This window comes from Chiloscyllium plagiosum, chromosome 8, assembly GCF_004010195.1.
Source record: "Chiloscyllium plagiosum isolate BGI_BamShark_2017 chromosome 8, ASM401019v2, whole genome shotgun sequence".
Lineage (NCBI taxonomy): Eukaryota > Metazoa > Chordata > Chondrichthyes > Orectolobiformes > Hemiscylliidae > Chiloscyllium > Chiloscyllium plagiosum.
In genome coordinates this window covers 94,215,413-94,237,883 of record NC_057717.1, presented here as the reverse complement: position 1 = coordinate 94,237,883, position 22,471 = coordinate 94,215,413, and the positions used below count along the sequence as shown (strand labels likewise).

The 22,471-nt window shown below is 40.6% G+C and overlaps 1 protein-coding gene across 1 annotated transcript in view; it reads left to right on the top strand.

Moving 5' to 3' along the window:
* LOC122552357 overlaps positions 1–22,471 on the top strand; it is a 145,600-nt gene that overhangs the window by 103,948 nt on the left and 19,181 nt on the right. The window contains exons 13-14 of the mRNA XM_043695107.1: positions 4,817–5,371; positions 7,708–8,196. Of these exons, the coding sequence (XP_043551042.1) occupies positions 4,817–5,371; positions 7,708–8,196 (1,044 nt within the window). The remainder of the gene's footprint in view (positions 1–4,816; positions 5,372–7,707; positions 8,197–22,471) is intronic.

Sequence of the window (22,471 nt, the reverse complement as noted above, 5' to 3'; positions counted from 1 at the left end):
CAAAATATTGTCCTCATCTGGGTTTACAGTTAAAAGGAAGTGTCGAGCAATTTTAAATTTCCCTTCAAAGACAGAAACAGAAATTGCTGGAAAAACTCAACAGGTCTGGCAGCATCTGAGGATAGAAAACAGAGTTACCGTTTCTGATCCAGGAGACAATTTGCTTCTGATGAAGAGTCACTGAACCTGAAGCATTAACTCTGATTTCTCTCCACGGATGTTGCCAGACCTGCTGAGCTTTTCCAGCAATTTCTGTTTTTGTCTTTCTGATTTCCAGCATCTGCAGTTCTTTTGGTTTCCAGTTTGTCGGCTTTTTTTTAAATAGTGGAGCACCTTCATTAGCTTTTCTGTGAATATTTGTTTGACATCAGTCACTGTCAGTATTCTTTTTGAGTTAAGATTTTATGGTCATTGTCTTTGATGCGGTTTTGACTGTTCCGAACAGGAGAAAGTGAGGACTGCAGATGTTCGAGATCAGAGTCGAAGAGTGTGGTGCTGGAAAAGCAGCATCAGAGGAGCACGCGAATCGGTGTTTTGAGCATAAGCTCTTGATCAGGAGTGAGAGGATGGCACAGTGGGGCTGAGAGATAAATGGGAGGGGAATGGGGCTGGGGGGGGAAGGTAACTGGGAATGCAATAGGTAGATGGAGGTGGGGGGATGATGGTGATAGGTCAGAAAGGACGGTGGAGCGGATAGGTGGGAAGGAAGTTGGATAGGTAGGACAGTTCAAAAGGTGGTGCCGAGTTTGAGGGTTGGATCTGGGATAAGGTGGGGGATGGGGAAATGAAGAAACTGGTGAAATCTACATTGATCCTGTGTGGTTGGTCCCAAAGTTTAAGATGAGGCGTTCTTCCTCCAGGCGTCGGGTGGCTAGTGTTTGGTGATGGAGGCGGCCCAGGACTTGCATGTCCTTGGCAGAGTGGGAGGGGGGCCATATTCAATAGAGATTTACCTGTACTTCCACCCACGTCATCTACTGTGTTTGTTACTCTCTGTGTGGTCTCCTCTACATTGGGAAGACAGGACGCCAACTTGCAGAACATTTCAGAGAACATCTCTGGGACCACTTGCATGCAAGCTTTGGGCCTCCTTCACTGCCAACTCTAGCCGCCTGACGTCCGATGTTCTGACCTGACCTGGTTATATTAAATATGGTACTTGAAAGAAGGAAAGTTAATTTGATGTTTTGCTTGCTATTAGGGCATGTGGTTTAGCTGAGCAGTTATTGACCAGTGCTGCCAATTTTCTGACCCAGCATTGACGTATCTGATCAACCTTTTCGGGTTTTCCTGTGAAATATCAAACTATGAGAAAGTGAGGACTGCAAATGCTGGAGATCAGAGTCGAGAGTGCGGTGCAGGTCAGGCAGCATCCGAGGTGCAGGAGAATCGATATTTCGGGCATAAGCCCTTCATCAGGAAATATCAAACTATCCACACTTTGTATTTGGCCTCTGTTTCATTATCTTCATTTGGATATTTTTGTTTTTGGAGCATTCTCAATTCTTAACATTTCCTTGAAATAGATATTATTTATCACCAGAGGACAGTTGTCCCTGTTTCCTTGCATTGCACTTAAAAAAACAGGTTTGAGTTATGAACATTGCACAGATAGTAGTCAAGCAGGTTTCCATCTTCAGTTTATTGACCCCCTGTTGTATATTTTATTAAATGCACCATCATGTTGCATCCTGAAGCAACTATCCCGTTTGTTGCACCTGGTGACATGTACTGTGCCTAGCAGACTGGCATTAACTTGACCGTTTCATTGAAAATGTCACAATCATATGGGATTTTCAGTGACTCTAATTTTACCGTTTTTCTTTATCTGCAGCTTGTACATTTCTGATTCACATAAGGCCTTTTATCTCTAGGAAATTTGCTCCAGCCATATCAGGTCTTTAGCTTTCCATGGATGGATTTCCTTTTCTGGATTTTCCACTTGTAGTTTCTTTGATTGCACACTATTTACCCAGACTGTGCTTGTTTAATTCTAGGCTTAATATCTTAAACTTTGGGTTTAAGTATGACATTTCTCCACATATAAAGTAAATTTGTGTGTCACACTATTTGATGTAAATGATAATAGTGGAAGACCTGTTAAAGACTTAGTAAAGAATGATTGTATCCAGGGCTACTTGATAGTGAAATTTGAAATAAGTCTTTGACATTCGTATGTTCTGCTGAGAATAGGACTTTCTGCTTATTTTGAGAAGGAGAAGTGATTTTGGTTAACCGTTTGTACTAAGTGGGTATCATTATGTAAGATTCATCTAGCAAGTATTGAAAAATTCTATTAAGTTGCTCAGTTACTCAGCCAACTTGCCTCATGACTTGTAGAAGCATTACTAGGAATGGTCTTTGCCCACAGTCTTTGCTGTCTTGATCTTTAAGTGGAAACTGAGGTTTCTCATGAGCTAAGGCATATCTCACCCTCAATTTGGTTTATAAACTAGCTGAAAGTAAATCACTTACAATTGTTCAACTTGCTTTGGATTTCAAAGTAACATTCAGTTGGTACCAGGTTATGAGTTGCAGTTGTACATATTTGTGTAAACTTTAGGATTCTTCCAAGCATTTTTCCTGTGTCAAGAAAACAGTTCTGGCCATGTGATCTGAAAGAAATGTTTCAAATGAATAGTGGCTGAAGATCTTTGCTCCTGGCTCAGATGTTTGATGCAATCTGAGAGAACTGTGTGCCATCACCAGGGAAAGATGACTGAGCCATGATCCAGCAACCCATTTAAATTTTGAACTCATACTTAGTGTAACTAATGTTCTTAACATTTTTACAAGAGTAGATCCCCAAAGGTAACTGCATTTTTGGCTGAATAGAAAAACTATTTTCTCAGATGAATAGAATCCCAATCTTTCTGCAGTGACTTATTAAAGACTAGGCACTATTGTACGTTTTTTTGTACACAGTAGTGTCTCGACTTACGAACTTAATCCGTTCCGGGACCCGGTTCACGAACCGAAAAGTTCGCGAACTGAATCAATTTTTCTCATTGTTCGGATAGCGTAAGAATGTTTGGATGCAGCAACGAATGCTGTTCACAGAGCATGCACCAAAGACTAACTGAATGAGATCACGCGGGGCCCGAGGGCTTTTGCGTTCAAAGCGCGCGTAGCAAATCCGAACAATGAAACCACCTGGTCACACACGGGCTTTTTGCTTTCGTACCTTGAATTTCGTACTTACGTTGAAGCAAACTTTTATGTACAATCCTGTTCTTAAACCGATTTGTTCGTGAACGGGGTCGTTCATATGTCGCGGTGCTACTGTACATCAAGTGTGATTTTACAACCATCCTAAGTATTGCAGTAAATTTCCTGACAGAAATGTGCTCCATTCTCTGAATGAATTCACCATTTAGATTCCATAAATGAAAGCTTAAAAAGTGAGAGTGACGATTCATAGAACTATGGGGGTACCTTCTTTGGCAGTAGTCAGAAGTATCCATCAAAAATATTTTACTGTGGATGTTTTGATAGTCTGATCATTTGCTCTTCCTCTGGGTCAAATGCTCCATTTACATTGAATTGAGAATCACTTTAGAGCTATCTGGAAGTTCCTGTTCATTCACATTAAAGTTATTGTTTATTCTAGTGAAGGTGCATTGACAAAACCTGGTTTCAAGGTGATATCCTAGAATTTCCCATTCCACATCAGTGATACAGTGGTGCCTTTCCAATCTTTTTATGTGGAGGTTATGTTTTGAGACTTGTTGAATTCCTTGCCTTTGGATCTTGAATTTCCCCTTTAAATTTTGATGTGTGGCTCTTGTCCTTTTACTTACTGCCTTTTTGATTGGAGAGCTTTGAAATTACTGATCATTCATATTATTGCTTTGTAGCATTACAGTATTCAGCCATAACTCAAAAACTAAATAGTGACCGTCTGAAGGAGACTGTAAATTGTTTGAGAAGCTTCAGTGAAAAAACTCCCTTTGAAACAACAGCCTTGAGGTCTCTGTCAAATGCTAAATCTGATCCTGGTGTTTATGAAATTGCTGAGCACAGTGACTGAACGCAATAACTCTCTCTGACATTTGGGAAGGCAGTTCCTTATTGAAATTTAGGGCATACTGTTAATTAGCACCAGACTGATTGATTGATTGCCCATGTTGATGTAAAGAAGTCTCCTGTCCTATTTCATCATTGTCGAGGAGGTTATGCATAGTTCTATACAGGTTTCAATGTTTAATGTATCAGAGATCTCAAATTGTACGTTCTTAATATTAGAGAACCCTATATTGTACTACTTTGCTTTCAGCTTTAGAGCAGCTATTTCTACTACTACTGGTAAAATTAATCTTCTCAATCCTTTATTAATGACCAGATACATGAATAACCAGTGTGGTTTTGATTGAATGTAAGCATACTTGTTTGGTGTATGCCGAAAGTGGCTGTTGATCAACAGAGAGTAAATGGAGATTAAAGCTTATTTCCTGGGATCTGGGCTTTGAATCTTGATTTAATGGTGTGAAAGTCCTTATTTTCCACCTCTGTTTTTGGATCTTAAGTTGATTGTTTGGTTATGCCCATATTACAGATTTTACCATCTGATCTTTGGCACTAAAATGGTAACCTTGCTTAGGAGGCTGCAGGGATGCTTGATATGAGAAATCGGTATGTCACACAGAAACGTTGGCTCTTGCATCCAAATTTAACATGTTTGCGACTGCTGCTGTCTCTGGGTGACATGAGAAACTTGGTGGGTGGGTCCAATCGCTGTCCCCATTTTAACTTGAAATTCACCTCACCATCTCCTTTGTCTCCTCAGTGATTAAATTTCTTTTCTTTTGTTTTGTAGCAGTTGACCAACCCAACAAGGATGTCCGCTGCGAGTTTTGTGGTGAATACTTTGAGAATCGCAAAGGGCTATCAAGCCATGCCAGGTCACATCTGAGGCAGTTTGGTGTGACAGAGTGGACTGTGAATGGTTCACCAATTGATACGTTGAAAGAGCTGATGAAGAGGAAAGGAAAGCCCGAACCACTTAGCCATGAGTCAATGCAGCGGGAGCTACAACGAGAGCCTGAAAACTACCTGTACGAGGAGAAGTCAATTTCTAAGTCATTGGGTCCGCTTATTAAGTCATCTGGCAAGGAGGTGCAGCAAAAGCACCTAACGTCCACCGCAAGAAAAGTATTAACTTACATGCACAGCACCCAACATGCGACTGGGTCACCACTGGGCAAGAAGATACCGATGGGTTTTGTGTCAACTGCACCACTAAAGAAACCCATGCTAGATGATAGAAATCTGACGCCAGAATTGAAACCCAGCTATACTCCAGGGTCAGGCTTGTTTAAGCCAAAGGCCACATGGTCCCCGCAGGAGAAGGTGACAACGAGTCCAGTAATAGGTAAGTCAGACTTGATTGAATGCTCTTGCTTTCTCTTTGGTCTGATAAGTCTGCACATTTATCTCCAAACAGTTGGCTGCCAGATAAGTAATTCTTCTGTACCTCCTGGCATTGCTGCTTGCAAGAAACATTTTCAGAGATGCCCAGACTTCATTGTTTAGTTTTTTTTTATCTATTCCGTGTGGTGTGGCATAGTGGCTTGCTGTTTCTCCTCTGCATCTTCCGAGTCACACAGCTGAGATTGGGGACCACATTGTGCAGGGAATCCTGCTGTAAGTCATGGTGCAGTGCATTGCAAATGCAATACTCTGCAAATGCTGCGCTTTTGCCCAGGTCTTACTCTGAGTGATTGTTACAGTTCCTGACCCATCTTAGTAACGAGTTTGGAAGATTCACGGTTATTTGTTTTTTTTTCTTTCCCCTAGATTTGTTTGCAGGGTATGGGTGATGTGGGGCTGTTTATTGTGCAACCCACTCATGCTAGGAAATCAATAAGCTGCCTTCTTAGTTACATAACTGGCTTGCTAGACCACTGTAAATGTATTAAGAGTCAACATAGTATGAGATTAGAATTGAGTATGAGCCAAACCAGGTTGTGGTGCCAGGATCCCTGCTGGGAAGGATAGTTTCTGTACAAAAATGTGTTTTTTTTTAAATCCAATTTTGTGTTCTTTTTGTTTCAGTTGTGTTCTTTTTGTTTCAATTGTGTTACTGGGAGCCAGATTACTCTAACAATCTTCTCTCAGCCACTTCATGGATTGTTGGCTTGTTCAGTTTCCTCCCAAAGTAATATTTAAGAAAGATGTCAATTTCTTCTTACATGAGGCAAAATTGACATTGATGCTGTGGTTTGCTGCGATTTTCTGTATGGTGCAAATGGCATGGACACACAGTGAAGTTCAGCCCTCGGTTAATGCAGGACAGCAGTATGGGCTGCTTTACACAGATTCCAGGAGAGAAGGTTTCTTGTACAACTGAAAGGATACTGATGTGTCAAGAAATATATTTGACAAGGTGAAATTTTCTGAATTTCTCAACACATTAACAATGAGATAAATAACTTCACAAGGTTTACTGATCCCAAAGGTATTATTCACTTCCTTCTGTTAAGAAAAAAATTGGCCAATACTCGGCTCCAAATCTTTTACATTCTGATGTGTCGCTAATCTTGAACTTTCACCTGAATACCTTTGTACTCTGGGAGAAGTTCTCAGATTTGAGTTTCTATTGTTGGCTCAATTCTGCTTCATTCTTAACTTAAGAAATATGCCAGAAGGGGAGTAACTCAGTTAGATCTGATGAAAAAGCTTTTCCGTTCCATTAAACATGATCAAGTCTTTAGATTGTAATACTGCTATTGCCCTTCCCTCCTACTGTTATCTTGCATGTATTCTTGTGAAATTGTTCACTATTCCACATGTTCTCATTGTGCCAATGAGTAGTCAAAGCTGATAGTAGAAATAAATGGGAACTTCACTTGTGTAAGGGTGTGGAATAAAAGACAATCTTGAAATAATTACTATTGTGAAAAGACACTTTCTTGTTTTATCTTTTTTTTCCAGTTTCTCTCTGTCTCCTTAAGGCACTAACTCTTATTGGGTTACAGGACTAAGGGTGGGCGCAGTCCTCTGTGAGTGCATTCATCAAATGGAGAACCCTAAACTATCTACAGCTTTAACCACGGATGGCATCGCAACTGAACTTAATCTTGGCCTCGCATGCATATTTTCCAGTACAGGTCATTGTATCTTGGGAAAGAATGGGAATCTGAGCAGGTTTCCTTTTCGTGCCCGTCCCACCCCCATAAGAATCCAACTCAATTACAGTACTCCACCATTCCTGTTTAGCACATCACTGGCCATTTCCTTTACCCACCAGAACCAAACTGAAATTTATTATAATGTACTTTTTTCAAATTCTAGCATTGTCTCCTGGGACTTTTTCTCATTGAAGTTACAGAACCGTGATTAGAGATTCACGAGTAATGTTCAAAATGCATAGGATGGGTTGAGTTAGAGGAAAAGGCACAGAGTGGAATTCTACCCAGACCAGTGGGGTAAGCATAGTCAATTTTAAAAGGAAACTCAATACTTTTCGAATAAGGAGAAGAGCAGAGCAATGGAGCTAAGTGGCTAAGCGTTTATGTGCTGGCACATTCTCAGTGGCCTGACTAGAATCCTGTGCTGTAACATGGTTAATTCAGGAAGCACAGAGAAAACCACAGTCTTTACTATCAGGACTGTTGAACATTAATTTGACTTAAACAGATGGCTGCACCACTAAACAGCCGGAGTCACATTAACACGTTGATTTGTGTCCTGGTCTCTTCCCTGCAGCCGCAGATACTTGCTGCGAATTGTGTGGCCACTACTTTGAAAACCGGAAAGCTTTAGCCAGCCATGCCAGAGCCCATCTCAGACAGTTCGGGGTGACTGAATGGCACATCAACGGCTCACCGATAGACACCCTGAGGGAATGGATCCGCCAGAAGCCCAACATTGGCACAGGTGCTTCCCTGAACTGTATGCAGGACCGCCCTCTTCCAAAACCTATCAGAAACAATATCAAATCTGTGGTTAAAGAGCTGTCGGGGGAGCTGTGTTCTCTGCCAGGGGGTAAGACGGTGAAGTTGGAGCCAATGCAGCCCAAAACAGTAGAGCTGGGGTTTCCGGCCTCACCGGTACAGAAGAATCCAGAGACAGAAAAAATGCCTCCGACAGAGTGCTACATCCCCACAGATCTGAGCCAAGGCAGCATAACTGAGTGCACCCCGAGCTCCTCTATGCCATCTGAGGACGATGAGCCACATCCAAAGAAAAAGAGAAGTAAGTTTGTATTCAGTATTTGAGCAAATATTTTTATAGAATTTAAAAAAAGAACTACTAAAAAAACCAATTGGTCACTTGTTTCTGTGCAGTGTTCTCATCTTAAAGGTGTAGGCTGTTCAGGACAGACTAACTGTTCATATTTGACCTACCACTTTAAGAACCAGTTCCTATGAAGCCCTTCCTTTCAATTTTAACGTAAGGCTTCTTTATTACAACAAAAAAAAACTTGTAAGGACATCTAATTTATTGTAAAAATGTTTTTTTTCTTTTCCAAAACCACAGAAGGCTAGGTGGGTAATGGGCTTAGTTTGATAAACAGGCAATCTCCAGGGCTACTTGACTGATCATGACCATTGTGGCCGCATCTAACTATATAGAAACCCTCTTTTTGAACCATGAAACCTGAGTTGCATCTCAATGGTTGATAAGGCAGTATGGGTTGAATGATTATCCTCCAGCTGTCTGCAATTAAAGGAGCACATACCTGAACCCGTGTAAATCAATAGGCAGGTTGTACAATTTCATATTTCCATTTCACAATAATGTTTGCATAGTTTTGTCAATTATTGTAAATCCCCAAGAAAACTGAGTAACGTTTCTACTGGTGATGACAAATTCAAAAGAAATTCCTGTTTCATCGACCTTTGTTTTGATATTTGCCACCTTGTTTTCACAAGTTCTTTGCATAGTACCCAATGGTTGGTACATTGATACTGATGTCCATTGTAATGAGTTGTACTTTTTTTTCCTTCATAATTGTTAAGTTAAAAATCTCTGACTAGTTATGCATGCATCTTTAAGTACAGGATAAATGTACTGTTCAAGGTAGACCTAGAATTTTTCTGAACCAGTATTCAAGAAATTATTTCTAGTGACTTTTTCCAGAATTGCTCCATTTCCTTTCCCTAAAGTTGAAAGACTCCGAGGTTGGAGAGTTTTCACCTGGGACAATAAATCAAAGATAGTGTGTCTAGAATAGAAGAATCCTATAGCCCAGGAAGAGGCAATTTGGCCTGTTCTTGCTTTCGCACGCTGTCAGAGGACTTTATTCACAGTCCCCAGTCTTTTTCCCATGATATATTCTTGGGTGATGGTGATTTACTTTCAACCTCTGCTAATCTACAAATGAATTTGCATTCATAAGGTAACCATGCTGATGTAAATGCTAAACTCTGAAGCATCCATGATAAATTGTCTTATCCCATTAAGACTTTTCTTATCCCTCTTATTGTCTGTCTTGAAAGTAGTAACTCAGTCTCGAGTGTACCTACGACCAAGAGTAGGCCATTCAGTCCATCGAACCTTCCTGATATTTTAGATTATGGCATCTCAGTGATGTTTTCCCACAACGTCTCCATATTTCCTAATGTCATTAGTCTCCAGAAACCTTTAAATTTCTGTTCTGAATTCAATGATTCAGCTTTCAGAGAATTCTGTGTAGAGACCACCCTTCGTGTTCCTCCTCCTCTCAGTCTTAAATTAGTCTTAACCTTAGATTAATTCCCCTGATTCTAGTTCACCAGCCGTGGGAACTTTGTATCTATATACACCTTTTCATGCCCCGATTTCCCAGAATTTTCTCTCATTTTGTATCATTTTTCGAAAACTAAGAAATATAGACCTCAGTCTCTCATCGTGAGACAGTTCCACCATCACCGAGATTAATCTGGTGAATTGCCATTGCATTTCCTTTATGGCGAAGATATCTTTGCTAGAATAAGGAGACTAACTTACAATACTCCAGGTGCAGTTCCCACTAATGCTGTACGCAGCTGCAGCAGGGTACTTTAATTCTGCATTATCAATCTTGCAGTACTTTCTGGTTTTGATTGGCACAGCCAAACCTTGACTTTATACTTATGGTTGTCATGGTGCATGATCAAAGTGGAGCAGTTAGAAATGGGTGCAGGGTGCTCATCCTTCTCCTTTCCCCATGCCCCATACTCTCAGTGAAAACTTGAACAGTGAGAGTAGCTATCATTTCAAAGCACTATATTAACTGTACATACAAACTCCATCCAGGCCAGCAGAAAAGTGCAAATAAGTATCTTTACCCCGTGGGAATTAAACCAGTTTTGGGCCCTAAAGAACAATATAATGGCATTGTTTGCAGTCCAGAGAAAATTTACTAGGCTTATACCAGCTATTGAGTTATTTTCTGATGAGAAGAGATTAGGTAGATTGGGCTGGAATATAGAACAGTGCGAGGCAGTCTCATTGAAAAATACAAGATTCTTAGGGTACTTGACAGGGTAGATGTGGAGAGATTGTTTTCCCTTGTGAGAGAGTCTAGGACCAGAGGGCATAATCTAAATAAAGGGGTTGCGATTTTAAGCAGAGAGGAGGAAGAATTTCTTCACTTGAGGGTGAACCTCTGTGTACCTGTGGAATTCTTTGTTTCTGAGGACTAATGAGCTGGGTTATTAAGAAAATTCAAGGCTGAAATAGTAAGGGAATTGAGGATGATGGTGGAAAGGTAGGAAAGTAGAGTTGAAGATTGAAGGATCAACCATGATCTCACTGAATGGCCTATCTCTCCCCTGTCTGGTTACTAATTAATCCGAAATAAATAAAGCCATGAATTTATTTAGGATCTTTCATGTTCATGTTTTCAGAATGTTTTATTTGAATATCTAAATATCTGAATACATAGCTAGTACAGCACCTCCCTGCTCTGAGTCCATGTTACCCTGCAGACTTCTAAAACTTCCATGTTTGGAAAGTTGCAGACAATACAATTCTGTAATAATCCATAGTCAGTGCACCTAGAGTTTATACCTGCACTGTGATATCATAATGTCACCTAAAACATTAAATAAGTCTCTCCCTTCTCTGAGCTAAGAAAGAAAATACATTACTTAATTTGTCAGCTTTGCATTCAGATAGCAGTTTGTATTTCATTGCTGGATTTTATCATTTGAATCCTTAAGTTGCTGCAAGTCATATTTCTCCTCTTTAAAGTATACGTTCTAAGCCCAAGCACCTTACAATGCAGTTGTACATTTGTTAAAGTTAGTTTTTGTCAGATGCTTTACTAATAAGTGTTCAGCACTTTCCGTAGAGATGACCAAATGCAGAAGGATAACCTGATAACCTCTGTAAACTGACATGACTTGGGTTACTAAGAAACAGATTAGCATGAAAGCAATGTTGGAAATCCACCAAGTATGTGAGGAATGTAGTTAGCTAGTTAATCTTCAGAGAGAAGGGGGTTAGGTTAAAGTGCATCATATTCAATTGCTACAGTTCAGTTAAAAGGTATTATCTGACTTGACCAAAAATTCTTGTGATTGCATCCACCTTGTTAAAGCACACACATCATTGCCCTTCTATCTGTCGTTATGATTTTTACAAATTTTAAAATAGAGGATTTTCATTGTTCCAAAATATTCCCATTATTTGTGACATCTCTAAAGAGTTGTATGTCATATTATTGTTAGTATTACAAAAGTAACAATATTCTCAGTTCACCAAGGCAAATAACCAGGAAATTCCTTTTTGTTTGGACTTGAGGGCAATTTTTGACCTAACTGCAACATGTACATTGCATCCTTGGTCAAATAATCAGTTAAACATGCTGTCCAGATCTTGCATGAATGTCTACCTTAAGCGAGGTGCAGAAGAACAAGTGAAATTTGTGTATTTGCAAAAATGCTGTCATTTTTCCTTCATTTTTGAAACACTGCTGTGAAACCCCTGGGTATAACTTACATTTATATAGCACCTTTTAAAATAGTGTGTTGTTGAAGGATGAGTGATAGGCCATAGAGCCATTTAAATAGGTTAAGGCTGATGTGTGTCACTATTTCTTCCACTTACCTTAGTTTTACATCCCTTGATTAGCAAAGATCTTTTGGTCTAGGAATGAATATTATTTATTCAGCTAGCATCCACTGCTTTTCTTGGGTGAAAGTTCTCATTTCTAATACATATTGTGTGATGAACAAGCAGGGTCTTTTTAGACTGCCCTATCAGGAGAAGAATTTTCTGTCTTATAAATTCCATTCAAAACACTAATTTCTGGGTTTTTTTTCTGTATTACAGGGAATGCAGCTTTAGCTTATATAACATCTTTCAATTCAACTTCCTGGCGAGTCAGCATTGCACTTTTCAAGCTGACAAATACTTTCTAATTTGCAATACTCAGAACTGTGCACAGGACGTAAAACCAATGTTTTCTCTACATTAAGCAATTGCACAGTAACTGTAATGTTCCCATGCCAGCTGCATGCAAGCTGGCATGTTTACGTTACTGCGCATTCACAGCTGGACAAAGAAAATTGTTCTTATTGAATTCTTCGAGGAGGTGACCAAGCATGTGGATGAGGGTAGAGCAGTGGATGTAGTGTACATGGATTTTAGTAAGGCATTTGATAAGGTTCCCCATGGTAGGCTTATGCGGAAAGTCAGGAGGCATGGGATAGAGGGAAATTTGGCCAATTGGATAGAAAACTGGCTAACCGGTCGAAGGCAGAGAGTGGTGGTAGATGGTAAATATTCAGCCTGGAGCCCAGTTACAAGTGGAGTTCCGCAGGGATCAGTTCTGGGTCCTCTGCTGTTTGTAATTTTTATTAATGACTTAGATGAGGGAGTCGAAGGGTGGGTCAGTAAATTTGCAGATGATACGAAGATAGGTGGAGTTGTGGACAGTGAGGAGGGCTGTTGTCGGCTGCAGAGGGACTTAGATATGATGCAGAGCTGGGCTGAGGAGTGGCAGATGGAGTTCAACCCTGCCAAGTGTGAGGTTGACCATTTTGGAAGAACAAATAAGAATGCGGAATACAGGGTTAATGGTAGGGTTCTTAGTCAGGTGGAGGAACAGAGAGATCTTGGGGTCTATGTACATAGATCTTTGAAGGTTGCCACTCAGGTGGATAGAGTTTGTAAGAAGGCCTATGGAGTATTATCGTTCATTAGCAGAGAGATTGAATTCAAGAGTCGTGAAGTGATGTTGCAGCTGTACAGGACTTGGGTTAGGCCACAGTTGGAGTACTGTGTGCAGTTCTGGTCGCCTCACTTTAGGAAAGATGTGGAAGCTTTGGAGAGGGTGCAGAGAAGATTTACCAGGATGTTGCCTGGAATGGAGAACAGGTCGTACGAGGATAGGTTGAGAGTGCTAGGCCTTTTCACGTTGGAACGGCGAAGGATGAGGGGTGACTTGATAGAGGTTTATAAGATGATCAGAGGAATAGATAGAGTAGACAGTAAGAAACTTTTTCCCCGGGTACAACAGAGTGTTACAAGGGGACATAAATATAAGGTGAAGGGTGGAAGGTATAGGGGAGATGTCAGGGGTGGGTTCTTTACCCAGAGAGTGGTGGGGGCATGGAATGCGCTGCCCGTGGGAGTGGTAGAGTCGGAATCATTGGCGACCTTTAAGCGGCATTTGGATAGGTACATGGATGGGTACTTAATCTAGGTTAGAAGTTCGGCACAACATCGTGGGCCGAAGGGCCTGTTCTGTGCTGTATTGTTCTATTTTCTATGTTCTAAAATGTAAATGGCCTCTGCATAAAAAATAGTGTTGTTTCAGACCTTCTTCCTCCTCTTCCTGAGCCTTCAAAAGATGAGGACTAGCCTTTTGAATTTTTTTAATAGATCATAATGTAAGGACCCTGAAATTCCTTTCAAGCTGTTATTTAATCTATTCGTACATGTGTTCAAACTTTTATATCTTCTGCCTGACAGAAATATAACTGGGATAGGAGGGGTCTTATGGTTGATTTCCTGAGGCAGCAAGAAATATGGATGAAATCATTGGATGGAAAGCTGATTTACGTGATGGACCGGACTCTGTTTAAGACTCTCTGTAGTTTCTTGTGGTCTTGGGAATAACAGTTGCTATACAAGGCTGTGATGCAGATAGGATATTTTCTATGGTGCACCTATAAAAATTGGTAAGAGTCCTTATGGATGTGCCGAATTTCCTTAACTTGCCAAAGAAGTAAAGACATTGTTGTGTTTCTTGTCTCGCATCAACGTGAATGGACCAGGACATATTGTTGGTGATCATCACTCCCAGGAACTTGATGCTCTTGACCATCTCTGCCTCAGCACTGATGATGCATACAGGAGCAGACCTTCACATAACTTCCTGAAGTCAATGACCAGCTCCTTCATTTTGCTGACATTGGTGGAGAGATTGTTGTCTTTACACCATGCCACTAAGAACTCAATCTCTTTTCTATATTCTGTCTTGTCGCTGTTAAGATCCGATCAACAACGGTGGCGTTGTCAGTAAACTTGTAAATGGAATTGGGGCAAAATTTGGCCACACAAGTCGTGTGTACAAGGCGTATAGTAGCGGCTGAGTACGCAGCCTTGCAGAGCACTACTATTAACGATTATCGTGGGAGATTATTTTGTGGCAATAATGAAAGCAGCCAGTAGGTTCATTTGACATGCGCAATTTATACATTTGTTGATTGTCATTAATCAATTAAAATTTCTCCTCAAACTCTCAGTCACACTATCCTTAAATAGAAAGTATATAACTTCACATCAGTAGATATTACACTGATGTCCTGGTTGCTTTCTCTTGGTCACCTTAAAAAATAATTAAGGCATTGACTGTTAGAGACATGCTTGGAACTTGCAGGTACTTTGTCCTAAGCAGAGATTCTTCAACTGTAGATGATGAGCGCCAGCAGGAGGGAGACAGTGTTACAACTGCTCTCAGTCTGGACCTAGATTAGAGTGCTGCTGGAAAAGCACCGCAGGTCAGACAGCATCCGAGGAGCAGGAAAATCGATGTTTCGGGCAAAAGTCCTTCATTAGGAATCCTGATGAAGGGCTTTTGCCCGAAACATCAATTTTCCTGCTCCTCGGATGCTGCCTGACCTGCTGTGCTTTTCCAGCACCACTCTAATCTAGACTCTCATCTCCAGCATCTGCAGTCCTCACTTTAGCCCAGTCTGGACCTGTCCAACATATGCATTCTCTGTATTGGTAGTTGCTGAACAGTAATCAGGAGCAGGAACATTACCTTTTCTCCCCCTTCTCCTTGTTTCAAAGCATGGAAATGCTACTGCCAGTTGTAGTGCTGACCTCCTTTCTTGATTTTAGCTAACTCAATTCACGCATGACAAATCTGGTATATATTATCAGTAATGATTAACAATACTTGGACCAACCTTCAAATCCAGTTTTTTACTTCAGTTAGGGATATGAGCAGTTTACAGCGAGATATTGATGTATAATGTGAGTGGGCAAAAAGTTGGTGAATGGAATATAATGTGGAAAAACTAACTAAAAGAACTTAAATAAGGAATTAGCAGGACCAACAGGGGTCATGAAAAGTCTTTAGCAAACAGGATTAAGGAGAATCCAAAGACTTTTTATCCTTATATAAAAAGCAAGAGGGTAGCCAGGGACAGAGTTGGACTATTCGAGGACAAAGGAGGGAATCTATGTGTGGAGCCACAAGAGGTGGTAGAGGTCCTAAACGCATAAATTTGTGTCAGTATTCAACAAAGAGAAGGAACTGGTGGAGGATGATCTCAGGGAAGGGAGTGTCATATTTCTAAGCTAAATTGCAATTAAAAAGGAAGAGGTGTTGTGCATCTTAAAAAGTTTTAAGGTAGATAATGACACCGGGCCCTGATGGGATCTATCACAGAATATTGAAGGAGGCAAGAGAACAAATTGCTGGAGCATTGACAGACATCATTGTGTCCTCTTCGGCTACAGGTGAGGTCCCAGAGGACTCGAGAATAGCTAATGTTGTTGCATTCTTTAAGAGTGGTAGCAGGGATAATCCAGGAAATTACAGGCCTGTGAGCCTCACATCAGTGGTAGGGAAATTATTGGAAAAGATTCTCAAGGACAAGATCTATATGCATGTAGAAACAAATGGACTGTTTATCGATAGGTAGCATGGTTTTGTGCGGGTGAGGTCATGTGTCACTAACATTTTTTTTTAACTAAGTTTTTTTGAAGAGATGACAAAGACAATTGAGGGAAAAGTGGTTGATGTTGTCTACATGCAGCAGTAAAACCTTTGGCAGGCTGGTGAAGTCACATGGTGTCAGGGATGAGCTGGCAAGATGGATACAGAACTGGCTTAGTCATAGACAGAGGAAGGATGCTTTTCAATGGAGGTTTGTGACGAGCATTGTGCCACAGGGATCAGTGCTGGACCTGGGCTGTTTGTGGTCTGTGTAAATGTTTTGGAGGAAAATGTGGCTGGTCTAATTAGTAAATTTGCAGATGATACAAAGATTGGTGGAGTTGCGGACATTGAGGAGGATTGTCAGAGGAGACAGCAGGATATAAATCAGTTGGAGGCATGGACATAAAAATGGCAGATGGAGTTTAATCTGGACACATATGAGGTAATGTATTTTGGAAGGTCAGGTAGAAATTATAAAGTGAATGGCAGAACCCTTAGGAGTCTTGATTTGCAGAGGGATCTAGGTGTGCAGGTCCACAGATCACTGAAGGTGGCACTACAGGTAGATAAGGTAGTAAAAAAGGCTTATGGCATTAGGCCTTGAGTATAAGGGTAGACATGTTACACCATAGCTTTATAGAACTTTAGTTAGGCCACACTTGGAATGTTGCGTATAAGTCTGGTCACCACACTACAGAAGGATGCTTTGGAGCAGGTACAGAAAAGGATTACCAGAATGTTAGCTGGTATGGGGGATTTTAGCTATGAAGAAAGGTTGGATAGCTTGGTTTGCTTTCACTGGAATGCAGGAGTTGAGGGGTTATAAGATTGTGAATGGCATGGATAGAGTGGAAAGTATGAGGCTTTTTCCCAGGGTGGAGGGGTCAATTACTAGGGGACTCAGGTTGAAGGTGTGTGGGGGTAGTGGTGGTTTTAATTGGTTGGGGGGTTGGAGGATGAAAGGTTTAAAAGAGATATGCGAGTTTTTCACAGAGTGCCTGGAATGCGTTGCCAGAGGAGGTGGTGAAAGGAGACACAAAATCAGCATTCAAGAAACATCTGGACGAGTACATGAATAGGAAGGGATTAGAGGAATATGGATCCTGTAAGTGAAGGCAGTTTTAGTATGGAAGGGCAAAATGTGTCAGCCGAGGCTTGAGGGCCCAAGGGCCTGGTCCTGTGCTGTATTGTTCTTTGTACTCATGTGTTCAATATTGTTCATATTGAAGGCGAGAACAAAAGAACAGTATTTAAATGGAGAAAAACTGCAGAAACCTTCAACACAAAGGGATTTGGGGGATTTGTGCAGGAAAAGCAAAGCTAACATGCAGGTAATCAGGAAGGATAATGGAATCGTGGCCCTCTGGTCTTACTGTAACTGCACAAAGTGCGAGTGAGACCATATCTTGAGTACTAAGAGCAGTATTGGCCTCCTATTTAGGAGAAGATATCACTTGATTGGAGGCAATTTGGAGAAGGTTCCTTAGGATGGTCCCTGTCTTATGAACAAAGGCCAAACTGGCTGGGACTATAATCATTAGTTTAAAAGGACGAGAGGTGATCCCATTGAAACATTTGGGTTTCTTAACAGTGTAAATGCCGAGAGGATGTCTCCCCTTTCGGAAGAGTCTCGGAACAGATGGTGTAATCTCAGAATTAAGGGGTGCCAATTTAAGACTGAGGTGAGGAGGAATTTCTTCTCTGAGCGTTGAGAGTCTTTAGAACTCCTTGCATCAGAGAACTGTGCGGCAGAATCCTTGTGTATATTCAAGGCTGAGATAGATTCTTGATCAATAGGGCAATTGAGGGTTACAGAGAAAGGGCAGAAAAGTAGATGTGAGGAAGGTAGGATCAGTTATGATCCTATTGAATGGCTGAACAGGCTCAAAGGCCACGCACACTACTCCTGTGCTTATTTCTTTGGTCTTAAGAACTGGATTTTAAGTTGCAATCATCTGCCTTTGTGGGATTTGAATAAATGTTCCTCGAACATTTCTGGGCCTCTGCATTGTTAATTCTGTGACATTGCCACTTCGCCAACATCTCCCCAGTAGAGACTCTGAGCGGTTGGGATTGCATTGCAATACTTAACTGTTGCAAAATACCTTGGTGGTTGATTTTCTTTAGTGTATAGTAGCTTATTTTTCTGGATTTTTCATGTCTGTTGGGATAAATACATGTAATTACCTAATTTGTTTTCATGTAAATAGTAGATGTAAAAAAACAGATACATAAGTAGCTAAAATCAATACAGAACGGACTTAAAGGGCAGCAGGTCAGTGTTTGAAAAAGATTAACATTTTGGTTTAGACTCCGAGCAGCCTCACTAGAAAAGTTTGACTTCATGTCCATAATTTTCTGTTTTTAATGTAAACAAGAATCTGGGGACCACATTAAAGAACTACATAGTAAAAAGAGGGGGAGTTGCAATGGTTAATGTTACAAAAGGAACCTCCCCAACTGTACACATTAATAATACCATGTCTTTTATTATTTCATTTGTTGTCAGTTAGGCAGAAATGTGAAGATTTCAGCATCAAGGCCACTTGAACTATCTTGCTTGGTAGAGGAAATGCAGGTTTTGTAACTCCAAATTTTGATTGTTATTTGGGGAAACTGCCATGTTAGGTGAGTCAGCTGATATTCAGTAGCAACAGCCAAAACTTTGTAGATGTGATTAGCCAGTGTTCACGATTTCTTTTTTAAGCAAAGATTGAAGTTTCCAGATATGTTCAATGAGTCAGGACTTTGAACCTGCTAAACAAACAGTGAAAATCCAGATTTTTATTTTAAATCGAGGCCTGCACATCTTGTGTAAAATATCATCCAATGTAGTCAATAACTGGGAATGTTGCATAGAAATACTCAACGAGAGTCATAGAATTAGTGACCTTTTATAGCCGTTTAACATTATCTAAGGATTGTAAACCTTTCTCAATGCTGTCTCCAGTAGAGCCCTCGAGTCACTTGCCTTTCACCAAAAACCATCTTTTGATAATAGAATGGTTGAATGTGAGACTCAAGGAATGGAATCCAGAAAGTTTGTAACTTCCCATTTTAAAAAAAGACACTTCAAACAAAAAAATGAAAGCAACATAACTATAATACTTGTAGATACATGTTTTAAGAGAAAGATACAGCAGTTTGGAATTTCCCAAAGGGAACTTTAATAAATATTCAATTTAGTGATTTGTGCTTGTGCAAGACAAAGTAAATGCTTGCTTCATCATAAAATAAGAACAATATACTATGAAGCTATCCTTCTGCTGTAATGAAATTATTTTGAGGTGCCAGTGTTGGACTGGGGTATACAAAGTTAAAAATCACACAACACCAGGTTATTAGATTACATTACAGTGTGGAAACAGGCCCTTCGGCCCAACAAGTCCAAACCAACCCGCCGAAGCGCAACCCACCCATACCCCTACATTTACCCCTACAATTTAGCATGGCCAATTCACCTGACCTGCACATCTTTGGACTGTGGGAGGAAACCAGAGCACCCGGACGAAACCCACGCAGACACGGGGAGAATGTGCAAACTCCACACAGTCGGTCGCCTGAGGCGGGAATTGAACCCGGGTCTCTGGCACTGTGAGGCAACAGTGCTAACCACTGTGCCACCGTGCCGCCCCGCCGCCCAACACCAGGTTATAGTCCAACAGGTTTATTTGGAAGCACTAGCTTTCAGAATGCTGCTCCTTGATCACAACCACCTGATGAAGGAGCAGTGCTCAGAAAGCTAGTGCTTCCAAATAAACCTGTTGGATTATAACCTGGTGTGGTGTGATTTTTAACGCTTTAATGAAATGCAGTCAAGTGCTTTTGCAAGTGTTCACCCTCTCTTCCTCCCTCACTAGATAGACATCATGCAAGCAGTAATTTTTTTTGGGAGGGAAAACAATCAGCCTTTAATTTTATGTTCTAAAGTAGGCTGGTTCAAGCTTGTGAATCTTTAGAAAATCCTCATTTTACTTAATGGAAGTTCTTTGTTCTACGTGACATTTCTTTTGAGGCAATAAAATATTCAGTTAGATAACTCTTATTAAACTTCAAATATTTCTCATTCTGTTGTGGAAGAATTTCCTTGAGGACTGGAGGATGCCATTATGTCTGAAGATCAGCACAGAAGTTCAAAATGGGATATGTTTCTTATAAAGCATTGCACACATTTGCAGGGCCCTGATCTGTTTCAAGACCACTGGTTAGTATCGTGGCTTTGCACTGAATGTCAAATAGATGAAAATATTAATCTCACGCTTGCCTTCATTTGTCAGTGCATTGAATATAGGAGTTGGGACATCATGTTGTGGCTACACAGGGCATTGGTGAAGCCACTTATAGAATACTGCGTTCAATTCTGGTCTCCCTGCTGAGGGATGACCTTTATAGAAGTTTATAAAATCATGAGGGGTATGACTCGGACGGATAGCCAAGTTCTTTTCCCAGCGTAAGGGAGTCCAAAGCTATGGGGCATAGGTTTAAAGTGAGAGGGGGAAAGGTTTAAAAGAGACCTGAGATACAGAGGGTGGTGCACGTATGGAATGAGCTGCCAGTGGAGGTGGAAGACGCTGTTACAAGTACAATTTTTAAAAGACATTTGGTTGGGTATATGATAGGAAGTGCTTAGACGGATATGGGACAATTGCTGGCAAATGGGACTAAAGTTAGGATATCTGGTCAGTGTCAAGTTGGACCAAAGGGTCTGTTTCTGTGCTGTATAACTATGACTCATATAACTAGTCTCCAGTGAGTCAACTGAAACCTTGACCTCTAGAAATGAGCACCTTCCAATATTAAATTCATAAAAGGAATCTAAAATTGAGCCTTGGTATTGCTGTGTTTCTTTTCCAGAATCCTAGTTACGCTGATTTCAAATGATGGCCCACTGTTTCTTGTCTTTAAGGTCATTAACATTGCAGTTTAGTTTGGTCAAGAGGTTCCAAGATCTCATGGAAAATCTATTATGTTTTATTTGGAACTTGTGTAACTTAATTTTATGTTTCCTGAGAGGTCTTTATGCTATTGTTGTACAGTTGCAGAAATAGAGTCCAGATCTCCCTAACTTCCTTAAGGGTTGTGGTGCATTGTAATAACAATAAACTAATGAATACTTAATCTTCTTAAGGAGTGCTAAATTAGATTTGTGATGTGTACATGTGGAGCTAGTCTGTTCTGCATTTTGTTCTAGAGAGGTTAGTAAGTCTCCTGTAGTCTTCGAGAATTCTCTCTTCAGGTAAACTCTAAGTTGACTCAATTTGTGTTCTAACTTGGCTTCTGTATGTTTGCTGTACATGGATGCTGAACAAAAGATGAAGAGGTTAAAATAGCCTATTTCAACTTGATCATCCTAATAATGAAACTATTCCTTCATGGGCTAATCTAATAAGCCATATTAAAGCTGAATTTGCTTAGTTAACTGATTCTGGCTGTTATGGGTCTTCAAACACTCCCATGTGAGGGTTGATAAAATAAATTCATCGGTATACCCTCTCAGTATTGATCAGAGAATCCTTTGGAAAATATGCGTATGTGAATTGGGTCAGTTGTGATGCCCATGAAGTTCAGTATACTTGTACATAAGATCTTGCCTTTTGATCAAGCCAGGAGAGAACTGACGGTTTCTGCAGAGGCATAGCCCAGCAGGAGAAGAAAGATGGCAAGTTTGGTTTACAGTTGCACATTTGTGCAGTGAAGGAAGTTTATGTGGTCTTCATAAGAAATGAAATACTCTCATTTTTCCCTTGTTAAATGTTTTGCCATTGCCAGGATTTGAGAAACTTTAGTTCCTGCTGCAAGCTCCATTCTCTAACCATCAACTTCTTCCCTTTATCTTTAGTATCTCAGGCTACATGAGACCTTGGCATTGTAATTGACCCTGTGTTGTGTTGCAGCCGCACATCCAACACAATATCATCATCTGACTTGGCCCTTACCTCATTTGATCTATTGCTTAAATACTGATTCTTGCCTTTGTTACTTCCACTCTCAACTATTTCAATATTCTCTTGTCCAGCTTCTCACATGCTGCACACTGCAAACTTGACCTGAAAACTTCCTGATGTTCTAATGTTGCCAAATCACATTGACCCATTATTCACGTATACATTGATTTGCATTGGCTCCTGTTTTGTCAAGCTTCCAGTTTAAAATTTTCATCTTATTTTCACACCTCTCTCTGCAACCTCATTCCACCCTACCTCCTCCAGTTCTAGCTGTCCAAGATATCTGTGCTTCTCTGATTTTATCTTCATGCACAATCCTGATTTTCAATCACTCCACTGATGATGGCCCTGCCATCATCTACCTTAATCCTAGTCTCTAAAACTTTTCCATCTCTCTATCCTTCCTCTTTAGACTGAGAGGTCATTTGGTTCAGCA